Source organism: Diabrotica undecimpunctata, chromosome 3, assembly GCF_040954645.1.
Source record: "Diabrotica undecimpunctata isolate CICGRU chromosome 3, icDiaUnde3, whole genome shotgun sequence".
In the NCBI taxonomy this organism is placed as follows: domain Eukaryota; kingdom Metazoa; phylum Arthropoda; class Insecta; order Coleoptera; family Chrysomelidae; genus Diabrotica; species Diabrotica undecimpunctata.
Genome location: NC_092805.1, coordinates 11477833 through 11499449, shown reverse-complemented (window position 1 = coordinate 11499449; position 21617 = coordinate 11477833). Strand labels below are relative to the sequence as shown.

General features: G+C 35.1%; 1 protein-coding gene across 2 annotated transcripts in view; it reads left to right on the top strand.

Moving 5' to 3' along the window:
* The window catches only part of LOC140436431 (esterase B1-like), a 62278-nt gene extending 50730 nt beyond the window's left edge, over positions 1-11548 (top strand). For both annotated transcript variants that reach the window (XM_072525250.1, XM_072525251.1), the window contains exons 6-10: positions 942-1269; positions 1656-1803; positions 6285-6463; positions 7161-7311; positions 11188-11548. In XM_072525250.1, coding sequence (XP_072381351.1) covers positions 942-1269; positions 1656-1803; positions 6285-6463; positions 7161-7311; positions 11188-11489 — 1108 coding nt within the window. In that variant the 3' untranslated portion in view covers positions 11490-11548. The remainder of the gene's footprint in view (positions 1-941; positions 1270-1655; positions 1804-6284; positions 6464-7160; positions 7312-11187) is intronic.
* The last annotated feature ends 10069 nt before the right edge of the window (positions 11549-21617 follow it).

Sequence of the window (21617 nt, the reverse complement as noted above, 5' to 3'; positions counted from 1 at the left end):
GTAAATATTAATTATATTTACGGGCAATTTCAGGACAATTATTAAGTATTATATTAAAAATATTCAGCAAAAATTATTAAAGTTATAAAATAATGAATTGTTTGCTTTTGTGAGTCTATTTCAAACTGGGTAGTGGAAATACATGACAGATTTACTCACATCCTTCAGTCGTTAGAGACGAAAATTTCACCGAACCTCTAAAAATTGTACGAACAGGCTGAATTTTGCCGAGAATATTAATTTTGGGACCACAAAGACGATGTAAAAAAGTTTCTCCTAAAACCCCCGTCGTAGAGAACGAAAACGGAAAAAAATCGAAATCGTCTATTTTTGGGGTCCTAAAATTGATATCCTGGACAACATTTAGCTTGTTCGTATGATTTTTAGAGATCAAATCTCTGACGACTGGACTATGATGCTTGTTCGACATACTATTATGAACGCTTGCAGGATGATTGTACCGATTACAAACGATCACACGATCAGTCGCACACTTATACTGTAGCGTAGGCATTACAAATATCTTCAAAATTTAAGAATGGTTCAAAATTTGTTTAAAAGTTATTTAAAAATTTTTTCCACGCACCAGAGAGAGAGAGAGAGAGAGAGAGAGATTGTTCTATCAAAAGAAATTTAAAAAAGTGAAAAAACCATTTTAAGCATTGCAAACACATTGCAGTGTTTTGCTTATAAACAATTTGAATAGCGTTTTTTCTATTGCTTGGAAGGGAGTGGGATTATTTTTTCATATTAAAAAAGCTGGCATTTTTTCACAAAAAATAAAGAAAAAAGATAACCTACGATAATTAGAAACGAAGTTAGTCTTTTTTTAATACATAACTGTTTTGTTTATAAAAATTAAGAAACCTAATTACATGGCGGGATTTGTTTTTAACATAATATATGAACGAAGTATTAAACACATTTATTTATATTTTTAGTCTCAAAGACCAGAACTTGGCTCTACAATGGATAAAACGAAATATTGAACGTTTTAATGGAGACCCTAACAATATAACTTTATTCGGAAACAGTGCCGGAGCATCTAGTATCCACTTTCATATTTTATCAGATAAAAGTGCTGGATTATTTCATAAAGCCATTCTACAAAGCGGTAGTGTCTTCAATCCTTGGAACTGGGGACGAAACGATATCAACGAAATTCTACTGAAAGCGGGTAAAGTAGTCAAAAGCGAAAAAGAAGGCTTGGAAATTTTAAACGATATGCCTTATAAAGAACTGTACAAAATACAAGAAAAACTGTATGATGTAAGTATAAACCAACATTTTGTTTACACCATTAATAATTCAGGACGTCGGTACCGATTTGGTAATATTTGGTTTTTTGCATTTGCCTCAGTCCCGAAAAGCAGAATAACTATTAAAATGTTAAACATTAAAGTAAAGTTTACGAAAAGAAAATTAATCTTGACCTTAAGTGTATTTTTTAGCAGTTGGTAATACTACAACAATTGTCAAATCGGTCAAAACTACTAACTAAATGGTTTTTGTTTTTACCAATTGGTTCACTGGTTGACTGGTCAATACACTACTAACCACTGTGCAGTGGCGAGTGAACAATGCAGTGAACTGATTTGTGTGTATCTGTATGTATCTGTATTTATTTATCTGTAATCATTCTGTATTTATTTTAGGCAATATGTGCACGTGTTTATAGACCAGTTGGACCTGTAATAGAAAAACCTAATAAGAGTGCTTTTATTACCCGCAGTCCAATTGAAATATATAGATCAGGAAATTATAATAAAGTGCCAATGATTTTTGGTACTAATAAGACTGAAGGTATGCTATTTAAATATATGATTATTAAAATACTTCTAAAGTTCATGTGCCACCTAATGAACAGCTAATTTCACCTTTTAAAATCAGCTCTTTTATAGGATAGTCAGAAAGTAACGTCTTACTTTTCTGAAGTTAATCTTAAACTCTGCAGGACAAAAGCTAACGGCTGTAATAAACAAGCTGCTTGGAAATCTTCTCTTATAAGTAAAAAGGGTAATTCTGAAGACAACAATGTGCCATTAAATATCAAACAAATTCTAACCGAAAAAAGGAGAGCACGTGTATAATGACAAAGGTCTCGAAATCCACTCGATAAAACACAGCTAAATAGACTAACACACCAGCTAACGTCAGCGCTAAATCAAGTTCGTAATGACACCTTCACATTATTATACTAACAATCTCTCTCCAGATGACCACTCTATCTTCTTCTTTAAGTGCCATCTACGCGACGAAGGTTGGCAATCTTCATGGCTATTCTGACCTTCAAGGCAGCTGCTCTGAACAATTGCCTTGAGCTGCAACCAAACCACTCTCTCAGGTTCTTCAACCAGGAAACGCGCCTTCTTCCTACGCTTCTCCTACCTTCTACTTTTCCTTGAATTATGAGTCTCAAGATGTTGTATCTTTCGCCTCTCATCACATGTCCGAGGTATTGCAATTTTCTTTCTTTTCAATTTTCCAAATTTTCCATTTCTCTCTCTGCCTATTCTCCTTAACACTTCTGTATTCGTGACTCTATCTACCCTTGGAATCCTTAACAATCTTCTAAATGTCCACATTTCAAACGCGTTAAGTCGATTTATTGTATTCTGGTTTCATGTCTATGATTCAGCTCCATAGTAGAATACACTGTGTACATAGCATTTAATTAGCCTTATTCTGGGGGTCAACGTCAGATCTTTGCTGCATAAATTTTTTTTTATTTTCACGAAGTTGGCACGTGCTTTTTCAATTCTGATTCTTATTTCTGCTTCTTCTTCTTAACATGCCATACACCAAAGTGCGTAGGCGACTATCTCATTACTAGAATTCTGTTCTTGGCGGCGTGACACAGCTCGCCTGTATTGTGTATTCCTGTCCATTCTTTAATATTCCTTAACCAGAATAATTGTTTGCGGCCGGCTCCTCTCCTACCTTCGATCTTCCCTTGTAGGATTAACTGTGGTATTTCATATTTTCCTCCTCTCAATATGTGCCCAAGGTAACTAATCTTGCGTTTTTTAATTAATTTAAAGAGTTCTCTTTCCACGCCGGCTCTCTTAAGGACGTCATCGTTTTGAACTCTATCCACCCAAGGTATGCGCATCATTCTTCTTAATGACCACATTTCAAATGCTTTAAGTTTGTTGATAGATGTTTTTTTCAAAGTCCACGTTTCCATGCCATAAAGCAAGATGAACCATATGTAGCACTTGACCATTCTGTAGCGTATTTCGAAATTTAGGTCTTGATTACATAGGAGCGGTCTGAATTTCACAAAAGCTTGTCTTGCCATTTGTATTCGGGTTTTTATCTCTTGTTGTGGATCCAATTGGTCATTGATTGTGGTGCCAAGGTATTTAAAAGTTTTCACGCGTTTTATGCGATCGTCACCTATGCATATTATCGGGTTTTCTGGAGGGTTTCTGCTAATGACCATATATTTCGTTTTCAAAATGTTGATTTTGAGGCCATATTTTTTACCTATGCTATTCACCCTATCAAGTAATAACTGCTGATCTTCCAATTTATCAGTTATAATCACTGTGTCGTCCGCATAGCGTAGGTTGCTAATTGGTATGCCGTTCACCTTAATGCCTAATTCCGTGTCTTCTAATGCTTCCGCAAATATATTTTCAACATATAAATTAAAAAGCATCGGAGAGAGTATGCAGCCTTGGCGGACACCTTTCCGGATTTCAAATTCATCCGTATATTGGTCTTGATCAATCCTCACCTTTGCCATTTGGTTCCAGTATAGATTCTGAATAATTCTGATCTCCTTCTGGTCAATGTTGGCCCTATGTAGTAGTTCCATCATGATATCATGTTTAACATTGTCAAATGCCTTCTCGTAGTCGATGAAGGTGAGGTAGACATCTTTTCGTTGATCTAAACAGTTTTGTATTAAAGTGTTCAAACATAAAATTGCCTCTCTTGTTCCTAGTCCTCCCTTAAAACCGAATTGTGTTGACCCGCTAAGTTCTTCTAGTATCTTGTACATTCTTGAGTGTAATATCCTAAGGAAGAGTTTCAGCAGGTGACTCATTAAACTGATTAAGCGGTGTTCATTGCATTTTGTGGCATTAGCTGTTTTTGGGATCATCACAAAGGATGACTTATTTCTGCAGTATAATCGTTATTTTCTGTGATTATCGTTCCCAAGTAAGTATATCTTTTTACTCCCTCAATCTGCTGGCGGCCTACCGTTAACATTACGTTTGTATTGTTTTTCTTGCTGATTTTCATGAATTTGTTTTTTTTTAATGTTAAGAGTGAGTCCGTATTCTCCACTATATCTTAATATTTTGTTCATTATTCTTTCTAAGTCTTCCAAGTTGTCGGCTATTATGACTGTATCGTCGGCATGCCTAATGTTGTTAATTAAACTTCCATTCACTTTTATGCCGACTGTCTCGTTTACCAAAGCTTCTTGTATGATTTCTTCAGAATAAGCATTAAACAATAACGGCGACAGTATGCAACCTTGCCTGACCCCTCTCCTTATCTCCACTTCTTCAGACACTTCTCTTTCAATTTTCACATTTGATCGTTGGCTGTAGTATAAATTTGATATCAATGTTACATCCCTTACATCCAGATTCTTGTTTTTCAGTACTTCTATAAGTCGTTCATATTTTACCTTCGAATGCCTTGTTCTAGTCTATAAAGCATACATAAAGATCTCGATTAACATCCAAACATCTTTGGGTCAGCACGTTAAAAGAAGATAGTGCCTCTCTTGTGCCCACTCCATTTCGAAATCCAAACTGGGAATCACTAATATCCATCTCCAGCTTAGCGTGTATTCTATTATGAATGATTTTTAGCAGGGTTTTTAAGGTATGTGACATTAGACTAATCGTTCAATAATCACTACATTCTTTGGCATTTACTTCCTTTGGTAGACAATTAAATGTTGATGTCAGCATTTCACGTGGAATGATTCCTGTGGAATAGATTGTGTGCAGTAGTTGGACTAGAAGATCTATGTTTTTTTCATTGACCAGTTATAGCAATTCACTTGGACCACTCTATATGGAGATCAACTAAAAAATTCAAGAAACCGACTATACCAATTCCTTCAATAAAAAACCTGATAGAAATTGGGCGCAGACTGAAAATGAAAAAGTTAATGTATTTGTAGAATATTTAGAACATATATATACTCCAAATTTAGGTCAAAACATAAATGATGATGTAGTTAGCTAGATCTAGATGCACCCTGCCAACTATCATCTCCAATAAAAGCATTCTCCCCATTCGCGGTCAAAATAATAATGAGTACCAACTCTCACAAAGCCCCAGGATACGATTTAATCGATGGGAGAATCCTAAAACATCTCCAGGAAAACAGTTTTTATGCTTACTATTATCTATAATAGAATACTGCAGTTAAGCCATTTTTCAATCCAGTGAAAATATGCTCATATTATAATGATTGGAAAGCCAGGTAAATTGCCTACATAACCTTCTTCCTATCGTCCGAAAAGCTTGTTACTCTTGAAGTCCAAGATATTTGAAAGACTCCCGCTAAATATAATAAAAGCGAAACTGTACCACTCGAGAACATAATACCTGAACATCAGTTTGGTTTCCGTCAAAAATATTCAACAATTCAACAGTGTCATAGAATAGTAAATAAAATCAAGAACTTCAGGAAGGAGATCATTGGGTCTTAAAATAAAGTCTACCAAAATAAAAATAATGGGTTATTATTAAGAGAAATAATCCATTATCAGATATAAGAATATAAGGGCAATACTTAGAAATTGTGAATAAGTTTAAATAGAAATTTTTATGGAATATAGTAGATAATATGAAATTTAAGCAGTCATAGTTTCAATTTTAAGGTTAGGTTTTTGGCTGTACAATATTCGTTTTAGATATTCATTTCTAATTCATTTTTTTTGTGGCATTGACTTTCGTCATTCAGCCAGTCTCGAAAGGTTATAATATATTCCTTAAAAAAGTATACACAGATAAGTACAGATTATTTTTCTCAGACAAATGCACAGCGATATCCCTAAAACGAAATAGACGAATAATTAATAGAAGAACACGTCGAAGGAAAATACAAGGACACTCGCTTCTCGTCTAGGGGTCCGTCAAGACATTTATTTTAACAGACAAACAATACTGGACCACGGATAAGGTATTGTTGCATATAGGATAAACAAAGGGTACAAGTCTAACCCTATACACGCTCATGAAAATTTCTAATTCATTTATAATTTATATTTAATTTACCATAAATTGCTATTTTTTATCTTATATAGGAATGTTTGTGGAATATAACGACCTGATATTCCCCTTATTTAAGCCACCTACTCTGTCAATAGAGAATGCAATACCATGGGATTTGCAGTTACAAGAAGGTAGTGCGAAATATATTGAAGTTAAAAAGAAATTGCAAGATTACTACGCAGCACCAATAAGAAATAACGACAAATACCTGGTAGGTAACTCTTCAATCACAAATTAGTCCATCAACTTGTAATCTCACATTAATCTCAATTTTCTAAATTTGTATAGTTTCTCCGTGTGTAATTGTGAAATATATCGATTAGTAGCTTAATTACAGTTTGTTCAACTTCCTGCAAACTATTGCCTAATATTATTGAGGAAATACCTGCAATCATTTCCTCGGTTCAAATTATATTTGCCAGCTTTCAAAAGTCAAAGGGTTTTGTTCTATGTAGAGGGCAATACACTTATTTGATGAATTGTAGCATTTTAGTGAGATTAGAAATATAGCTTCGCGACTAGTTTGGGACGCAGACTATTATACAATTTTACGTCAACAACAACTATAGTGTAATAATTCAGTAGCTGTCAATAAAAGTATATTTTACTCTACGACGTCAACATTTTATTTTATCATCGTCGATCGAGAATTAGAAACAATTCGAAATTTATAATTGCATTTAAATTTGTCCAGTAACTTAAGTAAAATGTTATGTTTATATGGGATTAAGCCACAATTTACTCCTAAAGAAAATTATATTTGTAACTATAAAGTTTGACGTTTTGATTTCCACTGCGGAAATCGTTCAAAAAAGACTATTTTAAAAATTCTGGGAAATAAATGCCATATATTATTCAATAATAATTAAAATTGTGTAAAAAAATATAATAAATTATTTTATTTTTAGCCCTTCTCAACCTCTTTGTATTTCCTTGGAATAGTAGCTGCTGTGGAAAACCATGTTAAAACGTCTGATGTGCCAGTTTATTTTTATAAATTTGTTTTTGAAGGAGGTCTCAATGCATTGAAGATAGCAAAAGGTTTAAGTCATTTATCTGGTAAGTGTTAATAGATGTTAAAAGTAGTAAATATAAGGCTTGGCATTGCATTAATCACAAAATTTTGTGTGTTTGTGGGTGTGTGCGTCTGTGTTTGTGTTTTTTTTTGAGGTTGGAAATAATTTAACGAATCAGTAGGATTAGATGTACTGGCTGGTATGTCGGACTCGTATATTACATTACAATACCGACTAAAATCCGTCCCCTTCTTCTGTCTCTGTTTCCTCCAAAGTACTTCCCCAAGGTATTACTTCATGGGGGAGGGTCTACCTATTGCTCTTCCTTCATGTTGTTTAAGTCGTTGCCTCTCTTCTTCTAACCGTCTCTATTTTCAGCTCGTCTCCTTTCAATGCGGCCAAAATCCAGGAGGACTTCCATCGCGAATGTGCTGATTGCGTCCCAAGTTGCCTTCGATGAAAGCCTTTCTTCAACTATAGTCTCTGGTCGAATTTTTTGTTTGATAACTGCTTCTGGAGTATTGCGCAGCAAGTTGAAACAAGGACACATGAAGATCACGCGGGGTCCGCGAGAGGATGGGTATTCTGAAGAATCGTCATGTTTAAAGCGATAAAGATATGTTCGAAAATAGCCATGTCCTGAGAGCATCTGCGCCAGATAGTAGTTGACCTCGTTATGTTTGCGGTTCAGCCAAACATTCACCTGTGGTATAAGACAATGCGTCCACATGCCCGTTGTTATGGAATCCCACTGTAATTGCCATCGACCAATGCTGTGTTGCCGTTCTCTTCTTCCAAGTTCATCTCAGCACAATGTATGTAGATATCGTTGACTCTCTTTGCCGATAAAGGGCGTTTCAGAAACCACGAGATACTACGGCGTCCCGGTCCTCTCCTGCCAAATACTTTACCCTGCATAACGAGTTGAAGAATTCGCTATTTTTCTTCTATACTTAAGCTTACGTTGTTTCACTAAATTAAGCATTCTTTTTCTTTTGTCATGCGCTGTAGGACTTCAACGTTGATGACACGGTCCACATACGATATTTTTAGTATCCTCCTGTAGATCCACATCTCGAAGACTTAAATCCGCTTTTTTGTGGTTTGCGTTAAATAGTAACACTGGAAGAATGTAGCACCTCACTATCCGCATCTTAGTTCCCAAACTGAGATCACTACAGCACAGCAAGGATCTCAACTTGATAAATGTAGACCGTACCATTTCAATTCTGGATCTAATCTCTTGAGCGTAGTCCCATTGTGAGTTAAGGGTAGTTCCGAGGTAAGTGAATCTGTCGACTCTCTAGATCTCTTCGCTACCTGCCATTAGTGCTCCGGGATCTAAATTTGCACGGCTGGCAACCATGAATATAGTTTTCTTAATATTAAGGTCTAGTCCGTATGTTACGCTGACAGTTCTCACTCGGTCTAGTAAGGCTTGTAGATCATTTAGGTTGGTTGCTAGTAATACAGTGCCATCGGCGTAGCGGATATTATTGATGTATTCACCATTCACTCGGATTCCCACCTCTAGGTTTGTGAGGGCTTAAGTAAAAGTTTCTTTAGAGTATATATTGAAAAGAGTTAGCGAGAGTACACAGCCTTGCCTTACTCCTCGCATGATCTTCACTTGGTCGGTCAGCTGGTCTTCGACCTTGAGTTGAGCACGCTGGTTCCAGTATAAATTCATGAGGATCCGAATGTCCTTCTCATTCAATTCTACTCTTTGTAGGGCGGCGACCATCTTCTGGTGCTGACAAGGGTCAAATGCCTTGGCGTAGTCAGTAAAACAAAAATAGACATCACAACTGACATCGCGGCATCTCTGAAGTAGGACATGTAAGGTGAAAAGTGCTTCATTTGTACCCATGGAATTGCGGAATCCAAATTGCATTTCACCGACATTTTCTTCGCATTTCTTGTAAATTCTGGCATATATGATTTTAAAAAAAATCGTAACTGCATGACTCATAAGGCTGATAGTTCGGAAATCTTCGCACATTTTCGCAGATCGTTTTTTTGGTAGTTTTACAAATGTTGACAATAGCCATTCCTCTGGGATATTACCTGAATCGTATATGGCGTTAAACAGTTCAGTTAACTCCTTCGTGCTCACTTCACTTATCGCCTTAATAAGTTCAATGGGTATTTCGTCCGGACCTGTGACCTTACCATTCTTAGACTGTTTTAAAGCTGCTTTCACCTCGCTTTCTAGTATTGACAGCCCTGTCATGCAATTTATTTTTGGAAGGTTACCTCGGTAGTCCCAGAAAAGTTCTTCAATGTACATTTTCCAGGTCACCAACTTCTCCTTAACTGTCGTCGCCAGGTTCCCGTCTTTGTTTATGAGGAGGTGTGTGTTTCTCCTCTTGTATTACCAGTGGCTTCTCGAACTTTTCGGTCGATATTTATACGATCGTGTTTCACTTGGTTGATTTCTTGATATTTCTTCGCGTCCCTGTTTTTCATTAATCTCCTTTGGTCCATCATCTGTCGAATGGCATTAGTCATTCATTCTGTATTTTTTACTCTTATTTTCTTTCTCAGATGTTCTTTTCCTGCATTTAACATGACGTCTTTGATATAACTCCATTTTTGTTCTATACTCTGTTCTTGTTGTTTAGCGGTTTCTAGTTTTTCTCTCATCATATCTCTTACGTTCTAACGAACTACGGGGTCTTTTAGAGTCTCATAATCCAGGTTCTGTTTAGGTTTGTTTTTGATGAGTTTCTTTAGTTTGAGTTCTATCTGGCCTACTAATGTGTTGTGGTCCAATGAGACGTCTGGCCCTGGGAAGGTCTTCGCCGAAGTCAGGCTGTTCTTGAATCTTTTGTTAATGAGAATAAAGTCTATCTGGTTTCCGATGATATTGTTGGCTGTATCTGCAGGTGACTTCCACGTATAAAGTAGTCTCGGGGGAAGTATAAACCAGGTGTTAGCAATGGTAAAATCTTCTTCTCGACAAAATTGGATAAGTCGGTCTCCCCTTTAGTTTTTTTCGCCTTAGGCGTATTGTCAGACGATGTCTTCTATTCTGCTTTTGCCAACTTTGGCAGTGAAATCACCCATGATGATGGTAAGCGCGTTCTTCTTGGTATATTAGTCCCATTGCTTATTTTTTTTACTGTACTGTTTTTGGGGTTTACGAAGTATATTATTTTCAGAATTAGGATGAGTATTTGATTTTTTGTTAATATATAAAGAATGTATTTTAATTGAACTCTTTTGAATCCCATGCTTCAATATGAAGCAGGTAAATAACAACAATATTGCTTTAAGCTGTCCAATTACATTGTGTCTGTAAAAGCTTCTTCTTGTTCATGCCTTTGTTAAATTCTTCTTACGATATTTAACATCTTCTATATAATATAGTGATCTAAAATAATCTGCCCAATTGTTTCTCGAGATTGAATTTATCGGTACAAATTGATTGACGGATACATTTTTCCTACTTTTTTTCGAGCTGCGTATAAATATATTTCCACATTGTTCTTGGATTCAGCTCACTAAACGATGAACTTTTTGAAACCTTGTTTTCAAAATATGTCTTTATACGTTTAGTTAAATGAAACTTGGACAGTTAAAAATTACAAACTGTAAAGAAAATTGGACGGCACTGGGTTAGAAGATAAAAAAAATGCTTCTTTAACTAAATAATAGATAAACCTTGAAGTTTTTCCTTAGCTTAGATCAAAAACAGATTACATTGAAGTAACGAATAAACATCAATATGAATATAAAATGTACTATTGAACCATTATAGTCCAATTAGTTCCGTAATTTAATATATTACGGATCGAATAAATACTTATTTTTATTTGAGATTATTAATAAAAAATTATAAAATAATTTTGTTTCACTTGATTCATTTACGTCTTGCAATGATTCTCTTATTTGTAGCATTTATTTATTATTTTAGGAACTTGCCATGCCGATGAAGTAGCTTATATTGTAAAAAATAAATGTTTACCAGCATTTAAACCTGGAACTCCTGAATATACTACAATAACCAGATTTGTAAAGTTATGGACAAACTTCGCCAGATATGGAAATCCAACTCCAAATGAAAAAGATCTTAATATTAAATGGGAAACTGTAAAAAAAGAAAAGCTTAACTTCTTGGAAATAGGAAACGATTTAATATTGAAAAATGGAATGGACTTTTTAGAATTTTGGAAAGAGATATATCAGATTAGTCCTGAAAAATCAATTTTTGTATAATCTACCTTTTTATAGTATTCTATTACCTATATATTATAAAGTACTAATAAAAAATAAATTGTTGTTTTCTTCTTTAGGCACTAAGTATTTTTCTTGGCCTTTTAAGATATAACATGATTCAGAAAGTCATCATACTGACATAAGATGGCGTCAATAATAACAAATCCGTATAATTTGAAGAAAATAGCAACCTTTAAATGTCAACTGTCAAACTTTAAGTTCAATGGATACATTAGTTTATAAGTTACAATGATTTAAGTTATGCTACTAAAAAAACTATTTTATGAGATCGTGAAGATAATAAACGAGACCCAAACCGAACAAAAGTAAGACAAGAATATCCAAATAAATGCTAATAAGCAAACCAAGACATTCCTGACAATAAAGCATGCAAGACTACTCAAAACAAGTCCAAATTCAACGAAGCGTCTTCAACAAAATTCACAACGTCAATGCAATGGCGCAGATAGAATTTTCTTGTGAGGGAGGTTTTGGTTGGGCACCGAAATTTTTTTTATACTACCTCCATTTTGAGTACTTAAAGTTCGTGAGTAACAGTGTCGGAATAGTGCCCTGGGGGGAGGGGGTTAACCCCCAACCCCCCTGGGTGCGCCACTGCGTCAATGCCAAAGACACGCAGTCCCGTAACTTGAATTTCCAGTAGAGTACGAGTCCCATAAGGACTGACTTAAAAGTCCCAGCTAAAACAGAAAGTAAACCAAAATCATATATCATAATCAAAGACAACATCAAAGCCAAGGAAAGATGATCAAAGGAACTTACTGTACAATAAAATAATAAATAGGGTAGACATAAAAAAATCACCTTCAAATGAAGACGCTGAAGAGATAAACAAGGCAATCAAAGAAATAAACATTCGTCTAATCAGCGTCAAAACTCTGAAATCAAGATTGGAAAAAATGCTAATCATTATACTTACTTTAAGTGTCAAGAGATGCAAGAGAACAAGAAAATCTAAACACACCAAATGCAATGCTATAATTACCAGTCATTTCAACACACCAGCAGCAGATCTCGCGTTCTAACAAAATACGTGAAATGTGCTGAAAATATGGAGACTAAATGCAGACTGAGGGAAAACTGCAACAAAGCCCATTCAGGGCACATCCATGTCAAACTGACTTTACTATATTTCCTCTGTCCAGTTCCTCCATACTACCAAATAGCTTTCAGACGAAGGTAACAGCCATTGGATCTTATTTTCTTCTCTATTTCAGCTCGTACACATATTTTTTTTTATGTTCTTACCTTACCATTTTTCTTTTCAGATATGTTATTTGGGCCGTAATCCCAATTCTCTGGGTACTTTCCTCCCTCACTCTTCCATTAGTTGTGTACTGTTTTCTCCATTTTTGCAGAAGGTTATCTTTTCATATACCTCCCCTTGCCATTCTTATGTCTCCTTGTTAAATCTCGTTCTTTGCATTTATTACCGCCTTTGTTATATTACTAACTCGTCGATATATTTCCTTAATTTTGACATTCCTCTCCCTGCTTCTCTTCTATTTATATTAATTTTCCTTTTACTATTACTTTCACTAGTTCCTATTTTTTTACCTCCATATGATTTACTTTTATTAATTCCATTATTATTGGTCGCATATTTGCCTCATCATTACTATATCCGTTTCCTTCGTTCTTTTTTGTTTCGCCCATGTCATCGTTTCCCGTTTGTTCTTTTCCTTTGCCTCATCATTTTCCTTCTCCTGGCTGTCCTGTTCTTCCCCTTCTGCTGGTTCGCCTCCTCCTTCGAACATTGCTTGGGACCCACTTTTCTCTTGGGCCATGCACTCACTCGCCACCCTCCCTGTGCACATCCGTTTCTTTTCAGTGGTTTCAGACATAACCAGGTACACGAAACTGCGCCTAGTACGGACGCTTATCTTTCCTATCGCTACCTATGCGTCAGAAACTTGGACCATTAAAAAGTCCGACTCACGACGTATAATGGCCTTTGAAATGTGGGTATATCTTAGAATGATGCGCATACCCTGGACAGCACATCATTCAATCTGTACTCTGAAAGAATATTTATCGAAGCTTTGCACGAAACTGAAAAAGGTATTCTACTAAATGGTTACCGGGTAAACAACATCAGATACGCAGATGACACCATAGTATTTGCGGACAACTTAGAAGACCTACAAGTTCTTAGGAACAAAATCACGTATTACAGTCAACAATATGGACTCAATATAAACGTTAAGAAGACAAAGCTTATGATAATTAGCAAGAAAAGGATAACAGAAGGTCAACTTTAAGTCAGCCAATCCCCAGTAAAAAGAGTAACGCACTACAACTACCTCAGCACCCTAATAAATGAAGAATGGACCAACAACCAGGAGATTAGAGCACGCATCGGAAAAGCTATATCCACATTCAATCGGATGGTGGCCTTCTTCAAGAGTCACAACCTCTCTCTTGATACAAAAGTAAGAATGCTGCAATGCTACGTCTTCTCTGTCCTTTTTTATGATGTTGAATCGTGGACCTTGAATGAAGATATGTGCAGAAAACTGGAAGCATTTGAGATGTGGCTATATCGGATAATGCTTAAGATCCCGTGGACTAACCGAGTCACAAATGAGGAGGTCCTCAGAAGAATGAATAAGAACCGAGAGGTACTGACCACCATCAAATCTCGAAAGTTACAGTTCTTTGGACATATTATGCGAAATGAATCCAGATATGCTCTACTTCAAGCTATCCTGCAAGGAAAAATATTTGGAAAACGAGGTCCAGGAAGAAGAAGAACATCTTGGTTAAAGAACCTCAGAATCTGGTTCAATACAACATCTGTGCAGCTTTTCCGCGCTGCTGCAGATAAGATAAAGATTGCCATGATGATCGCCAACATTCGTAACGGATATGCACATCAAGAAGAAGAATATAGCCTAATATAAAGGTCTTTTGATTACAACATATTTTTGGTTGTAACTTTTGTTTACTTTCACAAATATTTTAACACTATTAGATTGAAGAGCATCCAAGAAGAGGCACTAAAGAAAGCTGATCATTAACATATACTAAGTATATAAATTTATTTTAATAATTGTTCCATAAGATAACAAATACAAAAAATAATTTATTGCAACACTCTTAATGCACACAAAACTAATGAAACTCTTAATCAAGATCATGTGTTACTCAAAACTCAAGATACTGACTATTGAAAATAAATATAATACACTCATAATTTCTTAATATTTTTAATTTTTGGTAATTGTACTCTTTTAATTGCCTAAATTTTGTCCTTAATGTCATTTAAAAATCTGAATGTGCTATTACAGTGTTAACTGACTTCCGAGAAGACTAGTATTACTAAAATATTCAGTAGGATAAATTTTGTAATAGAAAGGGATCTTACATTATTTATACAAATCAATAAGTCATATTAGTCGAACTTATAAACCCTATCCAAATTTATACACAATTGCTGGACTATTTAGTTGTTCACGGTGATGAGAGCATGATACGTGTACGGATACAATAGAATAACTTTTGGTTTATTTACCTTTTTAAAAACTGTGTTCTATGGAATAACTTATATTGTTTGAACGTCTTATAGGTAAGTATTCGACTTAAAGTAAGTACAGGGTGCAACAAAAGGTAGGTCATAAATTAAATTACATACTCAGTTGCTAAAAAGATACTGATAGAATCAAACGTACATTTGTACACAAAAAAGTTACAGCACTTTGAAGTTATAAAATAAAGACCAATTTTTTCTAACATCTCGTGAAATATTTTGTAAGAAAAATAGACTTTGTGGCTTTCTTATGGCCAGACTATCTTTAAAATAAAAAAGTAGCGAAATCTATGCACCTCATAAAAATTTGATGTGGGTTTTAATTCCCTAAATCCACAAATTGTTGTGTCCGTTACGTTAAATTTTATCGATATACGATGAATTTAATGTTTTTGAAACTTTATTTTCTCCTAGTACTTTTTAAAAAGTCAGTTTTTTTGTTTTGTTTCGTTTTGCAAACGAAAATTTGCCTTTTTAACGTCTCTGTCTAACCCTACAAAAAGCTATGTAAAGCTGTCCGTGATCAAAAGCAGGTTCAGGTGAATAAATCCCAAATCGTTGCAGAGATCGTTACCTGCTACAGTATTTTTATGGATAAGTGGCGCTAGAGTTTTCGTTACGGACAGATAGACAGACAGAATAAGCAAATTATATGTGTTGATAATTTTGAAGTAATTGTATTTGTATATGGAAGTATATGGCAGATATTTTAACGATTCCGACAAATCCTTTCTGCAATGTGAGAACATTGTAGCTTATTTTCTTTATAGCTTTCCAATTTATGGTGTTTTAAGGAATTGCTTATTATTATTATTACAGTCCCTTCATATGCAGTAAAAAGTAGATTTTGTAGTTAAAGAGCCAAAAAATTTGTAACGATGAGTCCAAGCCATCACCGTTAAACCAGCGTGCGCGCGAACCAACCCATGAAGTAGGAATGTATCGACAGTAGAAAGGGCAAAACTAATTACCAAGCTCCGCTATATAAACCGCAACATTTCCTCATAGAGAGAGAATCGACAGGTGTTGACTGAAGGTTCTCTTCTTCCCTACCCCGGCTTGTGGACGTGTTGAGTTCACAAGTTGTTCCGTCCCATACCGTCGTTACCCGAAGAGCGTGTTGAGCTCTACATCAGTACTACACTAAACAATACCGAAAAAAAAACAATTACAGGAATTGTTACTAACAGAATTGGAGAAATTTAAACAAATTAAAGGAACAACACATCTAACCGAACATACAATAAAACTCAAACATAATACACCGATCAAACAAAGATACAGGCCCCGAAACCCGGCAATGCAGAAGATCATAAACGATGAGATAGATAAGATGCTAGAAGAGAACGTGATAGAAAAATCTAATAGCCCGTACAGTTCCCCCATCGTCCTAGTAAAAAAGAAGGATAACAACGGATACAGATTTTGCATCGATTTTAGGAAAATCAACGACATCTCAGAAAAAGATGCCTACCCATTACCGTACATCAATCATATCCTAGAAAAGTTAAAATCTGCAAAATATTTTACCACGTTAGATCTAAAAAATGGATATTGGCAAGTACCACTTTCCGAAGCAAGCAAACCCTTGACCGCTTTCATAGCACCAGGAAAAGGACTATTCCAGTTCAAAGTACTTCCATTCGGATTACACGCCGCCTCCGCTACTTTTCAACGATTACTAGATACAATAATCGGCCCAGAAATGGAACCACATGCATTCGCCTATTTAGACGACATAATAGTACTGGGGAAAACGTTCGAGGAACATATGGAAAACTTAAAAGAAGTACTTCACAGACTACAGCAGGCCAAACTACGAATTAATATAGACAAATGTAAATTCTGCAAAGAAGAGATAAATTATTTAGGCCATGTAGTAAACAAAACGGGAATAAAAGTGGACGACAACAAGACAAAAGCTATAGTCGAATATCCCGCGCCGAAAACCGTTAAACAACTACGCCGATTTTTGGGCATCATGTGATTCGGGTTAATAGGACACTTCTCGACAGTCTCAATACGACTGCTTCAGAGTACGGGTAGTAAAGAGCTCAACACGCTCTTCGGGTAACGACGGTATGGGACGGAACAACTTGTGAACTCAACACGTCCACAAGCCGGGGTAGGGAAGAAGAGAACCTTCAGTCAACACCTGTCGATTCTCTCTCTATGAGGAAATGTTGCGGTTTATATAGCGGAGCTTGGTAATTAGTTTTGCCCTTTCTACTGTCGATACATTCCTACTTCATGGGTTGGTTCGCGCGCACGCTGGTTTAACGGTGATGGCTTGGACTCATCGTTACAAATTTTTAGCCGTGATGTACGTTTCAGTCACTAGCATGATCTTTATTTCATTGTTGGTTATAAAGCTTAAGTTCACAAGAATGCTGGTTTAAGCCGTTTGCATTCCATAGCGCTATTTTTAACATTAGATAGATAGATAGATTAGATATTCAAATACACATACAGATACAATAAGGTTGACTTTTATGTCAAGTTTTTGTTTTGTTTTGTTGGGATGTAGTGCTACCTTTTTGTTGACTATTTTGATTCTTTTAATGCACTGCTTGTGAAAATGATATTCGCTGTGTTATAGCCCAGATTTATTTTGGGAGTTGAACATTTGGGTCTCTAATTTTTGAATATTTTTGTCCAACAGCTGCTTGTGCACATTGTATGCTTTGTAGTTCGCATGGTGCTTTAGTCCACAATTTATATATTCCACATTTTCGTATTTTATATTTCTAGTATAGAATAAAAAAATAAAAAAGTACCTACTAAATTCATTTGTATAATCAATTCATCTTTTGTTATCTCTTTCTTGATGGTTTTAATGACAACGATATCGATGCTACGAAAAGATTTCGTAGCATTTTTTGTTGCTTTATTGAGCTGTTTTTATTGGTTTTCATAAACAGCTTACCAGGTATAGAAGTTATAGGGTACCTATATGTTATGCTTCGCAGTTGCATTGTAGGTCTTTTTTTCTTGAGGAATCGACAATTTCGGTTTTAGTGATGTTTAGTACATTACAATTTTTAATATTTTGAAATAGGTCTTGGCACAATGAACACTGCTGTTGAAAATTTATATTCTTGCACGATGTACACATTTTTGATAAATGGTGGGAAGAGAATATGGCACACAAAAAATTACTGAAATATATGACCAATACTTTGAAAGTATACTTATTTTTAATATAATTTTGAAATTTTGTCCTAGGTTTTTTCTACAAGAAAATTAAACTTACAGCATGTCCGCCGACAGGGGAACTCTTAATAGGAATCCTGATATGAAAAAATTGGTAAAGTTCCTTTCAGAATATTTTTTCGTTGGGTAAGTCAAATTTAATGCTTTTAATAATGTGCAACCATTTACGCCATGGTAATATGCATGTTGTTTCAATTCTGTGTAACCAACTCTAAATTAACTATATAACTGTCTCTCACCACGTCTTCTTTGGTCTTCCTACCCCTAATAAGATTACCTCTGGACCTGATGCTGTTCCCAATTTTCTTTTAAAAAGTGTGTTTGCACTATTACAAGTTTGTACTATTGCAAGAGTTTTGTTGTTCCGATATTCAAATGTGGCCAGAAAGAAAACATTGAAAATTATCGAAGTATATGAATTCAGTCTGCAATATCTAAATTATTCGATAGTTTGATAGCTAAACAGCTATTTTGGTTGGGCAGTGGACTTATCTCAGGGTCTCAGCATAGTTTTTGTGTAAAAATATCTACAGCTACTAATTTAGTACTATATATACCGATACTACTATATATACCGATTTCAGTAAAGCATTTGATTGCGTTGATCCTCAAATTCTTCTTGCAAAACTGCTTTCTGTGTGATTTCATGTTCTGAATGGATCAAAAATTCGTTGTCAGGTCATAGTCAGAGTTATGGTTGTTGGTAATATTTCAGAGTCAATGATCACCCCAGGTGTTCCGCAGGAAGGATCAACATATTTTTCATCTCATTTTTTTTTCGAAATATTTGTTAATGATATTGTGATCTGTTATGACTTGAAGTTTTGGAAGACTATATAAGATTTTGTAGATCAGTTGTCTTTACAAGCAGATCTTGATCGTTTATACAATTGGAGTAATAGGAATGGTCTTCATTTAAAAGTTAATAAATGTTGTTATATCAGTTTTACCCGAAAGGTGAGCTAGATTGGTACAACTTATTTCATTGATGAGATACCTTCCAAGTATATCTCTTCCATTACAGACTTAGGAGTTACTTTAGATAAAAGGCTTTCCTTGGTGGAGTATATCAACTGAATATCCATGGGGTCTTCTAAAATTACTTGGTTTTGTCACAAGAAATTGTAAGTATTTTTCTATAAATGCAACTAGATTAGTTTATTTTTGCCTTGTAAGATCCATCTTGGAATATTGTTATGTAGTTTACTCACCCTACTTTTAATGTCATATTGACAGATTAGAGGTTGTTCAACATAGGTTCTTGAGATATTGTGCATTTAGAACTCATAATATTGTTGTTAATTATGATTATACTAATATCGAGCAACTACTAGGATTACCACCACTTAGTATTAGGCGTTAGTACCATCATTCTGTGAGAAGTTTTACTCCTTATTCTGATAGGATCTTATCAATACAACTTCAGTCTAAAAAAGGTATAGTAAATTTTATTCAAGTTTATGCTCCTACGGCAAATAAAGATGACGACGATTTCGAACTATTTTACCATGATTTGGAACAAGTCTTAAAATCAATAAAGAAACATCACACTATAATAGTAATGGGCGACTTCAATTCCAAAGTTGGCCAGGTGTGATGGAAGAGTGGATGGATATGTGGGGGAATATGGTCTAGGAAATAGAAATGAACGTGGTGACCGTTTGATACAATTTTACCAGACGGAAGAATTTGTAATAGCTAATACACTTTTTAAGCTACCAAAAAGAAGATTGTATACATGGAAATCTCCCGGTGATACAACGAATGGAATAATCCAAAATTAAATTGACTTTGTCCTTATTAGACAAAGATTTCGTAATTCTATACTGTCTGCCAAAACTTACCCTGGAGCAGACATCGGTTCAGACCATAACCCCATAGTAGTCACAGTACGAACAAAATTGAAACTGGTTAAAAAACCCACACAAAGTAGAATTGATATTAAGAGATTAAGGGAACCACAAACAAAGGAACAAACTGTAAAAACTCTTACTGAAAATCTACGTAATGCCCAAAAACTGAATAAAAGTAGTTATAACATTGATCAGAAATGGAAAATATAAAAGTAGCAATCATTAAAACAGCAAATGAAAACTTAAAACCAAAGAAAAGAAAACATAAAGACTGGATGACTGAAGAAATACTACTATTAATCATTCAAAACAAAAAATCCAACCATAGTCTTAATGAGTCATGTCTTGAAATTGTTTTTAAAAGTAATTCACAATAGAATACATAAGAAATTAGATGAAGTCATAAGTAATACACAAATGGGATTTAGGAAAGGACTGGGAACACGAGATGTACTGTTTGCAGTAAGTGTTCTTTCCCAGAGATGCTTAGATATAAATCAGGAAGTATATGCATGTTTCATTGATTTTGAGAAGACATTTGACAGAGTGCAGCATATTCGGCTTAAAGAAATTGTATTAAATAAAAACATAGATAGTAGAGACATTAGAATCATATGTAACCTCTATTGGAACCAAACAGCAAAAGTGAAAGTTCAAAATGAACTGACCGAGGACATCCAAATTCGTTGTGGGGTCCGCCAAGGGTGTATTTTATCACCCTTGTTATTCAATTTATACAGGGAAGCCATTTCAGAAATAGCGCTTGCCGAGGTCAGTGAGGGCCTTATAATAAACGATGAGCCACTTAATAACATAAGATATATACATAAGATAAGATATGACGACACCGTCCTTCTGCAGGAACACTAGAAGAACTGCAACACCTTGTGGAACAACAAAATATATATTGGAACGATTATGGACAAAAAATACATTTGAAGAAAATCAAGTTCATGGTATTTACAAAAGCACAAAACATCAAAGTTAAGCCAGTACTAGATAATACAGAAATTGAACAAATATCTTCGTACAAATACCTTGGAGCATGGATCACAGAAGATACTGATCAGACAAAAGAAATAAGATACCGCATTGAAATTGCACGATCAACTTTTAATAGAATGAGAAAACTTTTTGTAATCGCGATATCAATATATCGCTCCGAATAAGAATGCTTCAATGTTATATTTTCTCTACTCTTTTGTATGGGGTTGAAGCTTGGACACTTAAAAAATCCAACATTAAAAACCTGGAAGCATTCGAAATGTGGTATTACCGACGTATTTTAAAAATATCATGGATGGATCGCAGAACAAGTTCTCGAACAACTAGGAAAACAATGCGAAGTTTTAAATTCCATAAAAATCAGGAAATTGGAATACTTGGGGTACATCATGAGAGGTGAAAAATACGAACTACTAAGGAATGTAATGCAGAGTAAAATCAAAGGCAGAAGAAGCGTAGGAAGACGTAAAATCTCGTGGCTACGCAATCTCCGTGAATGGTTTGGAT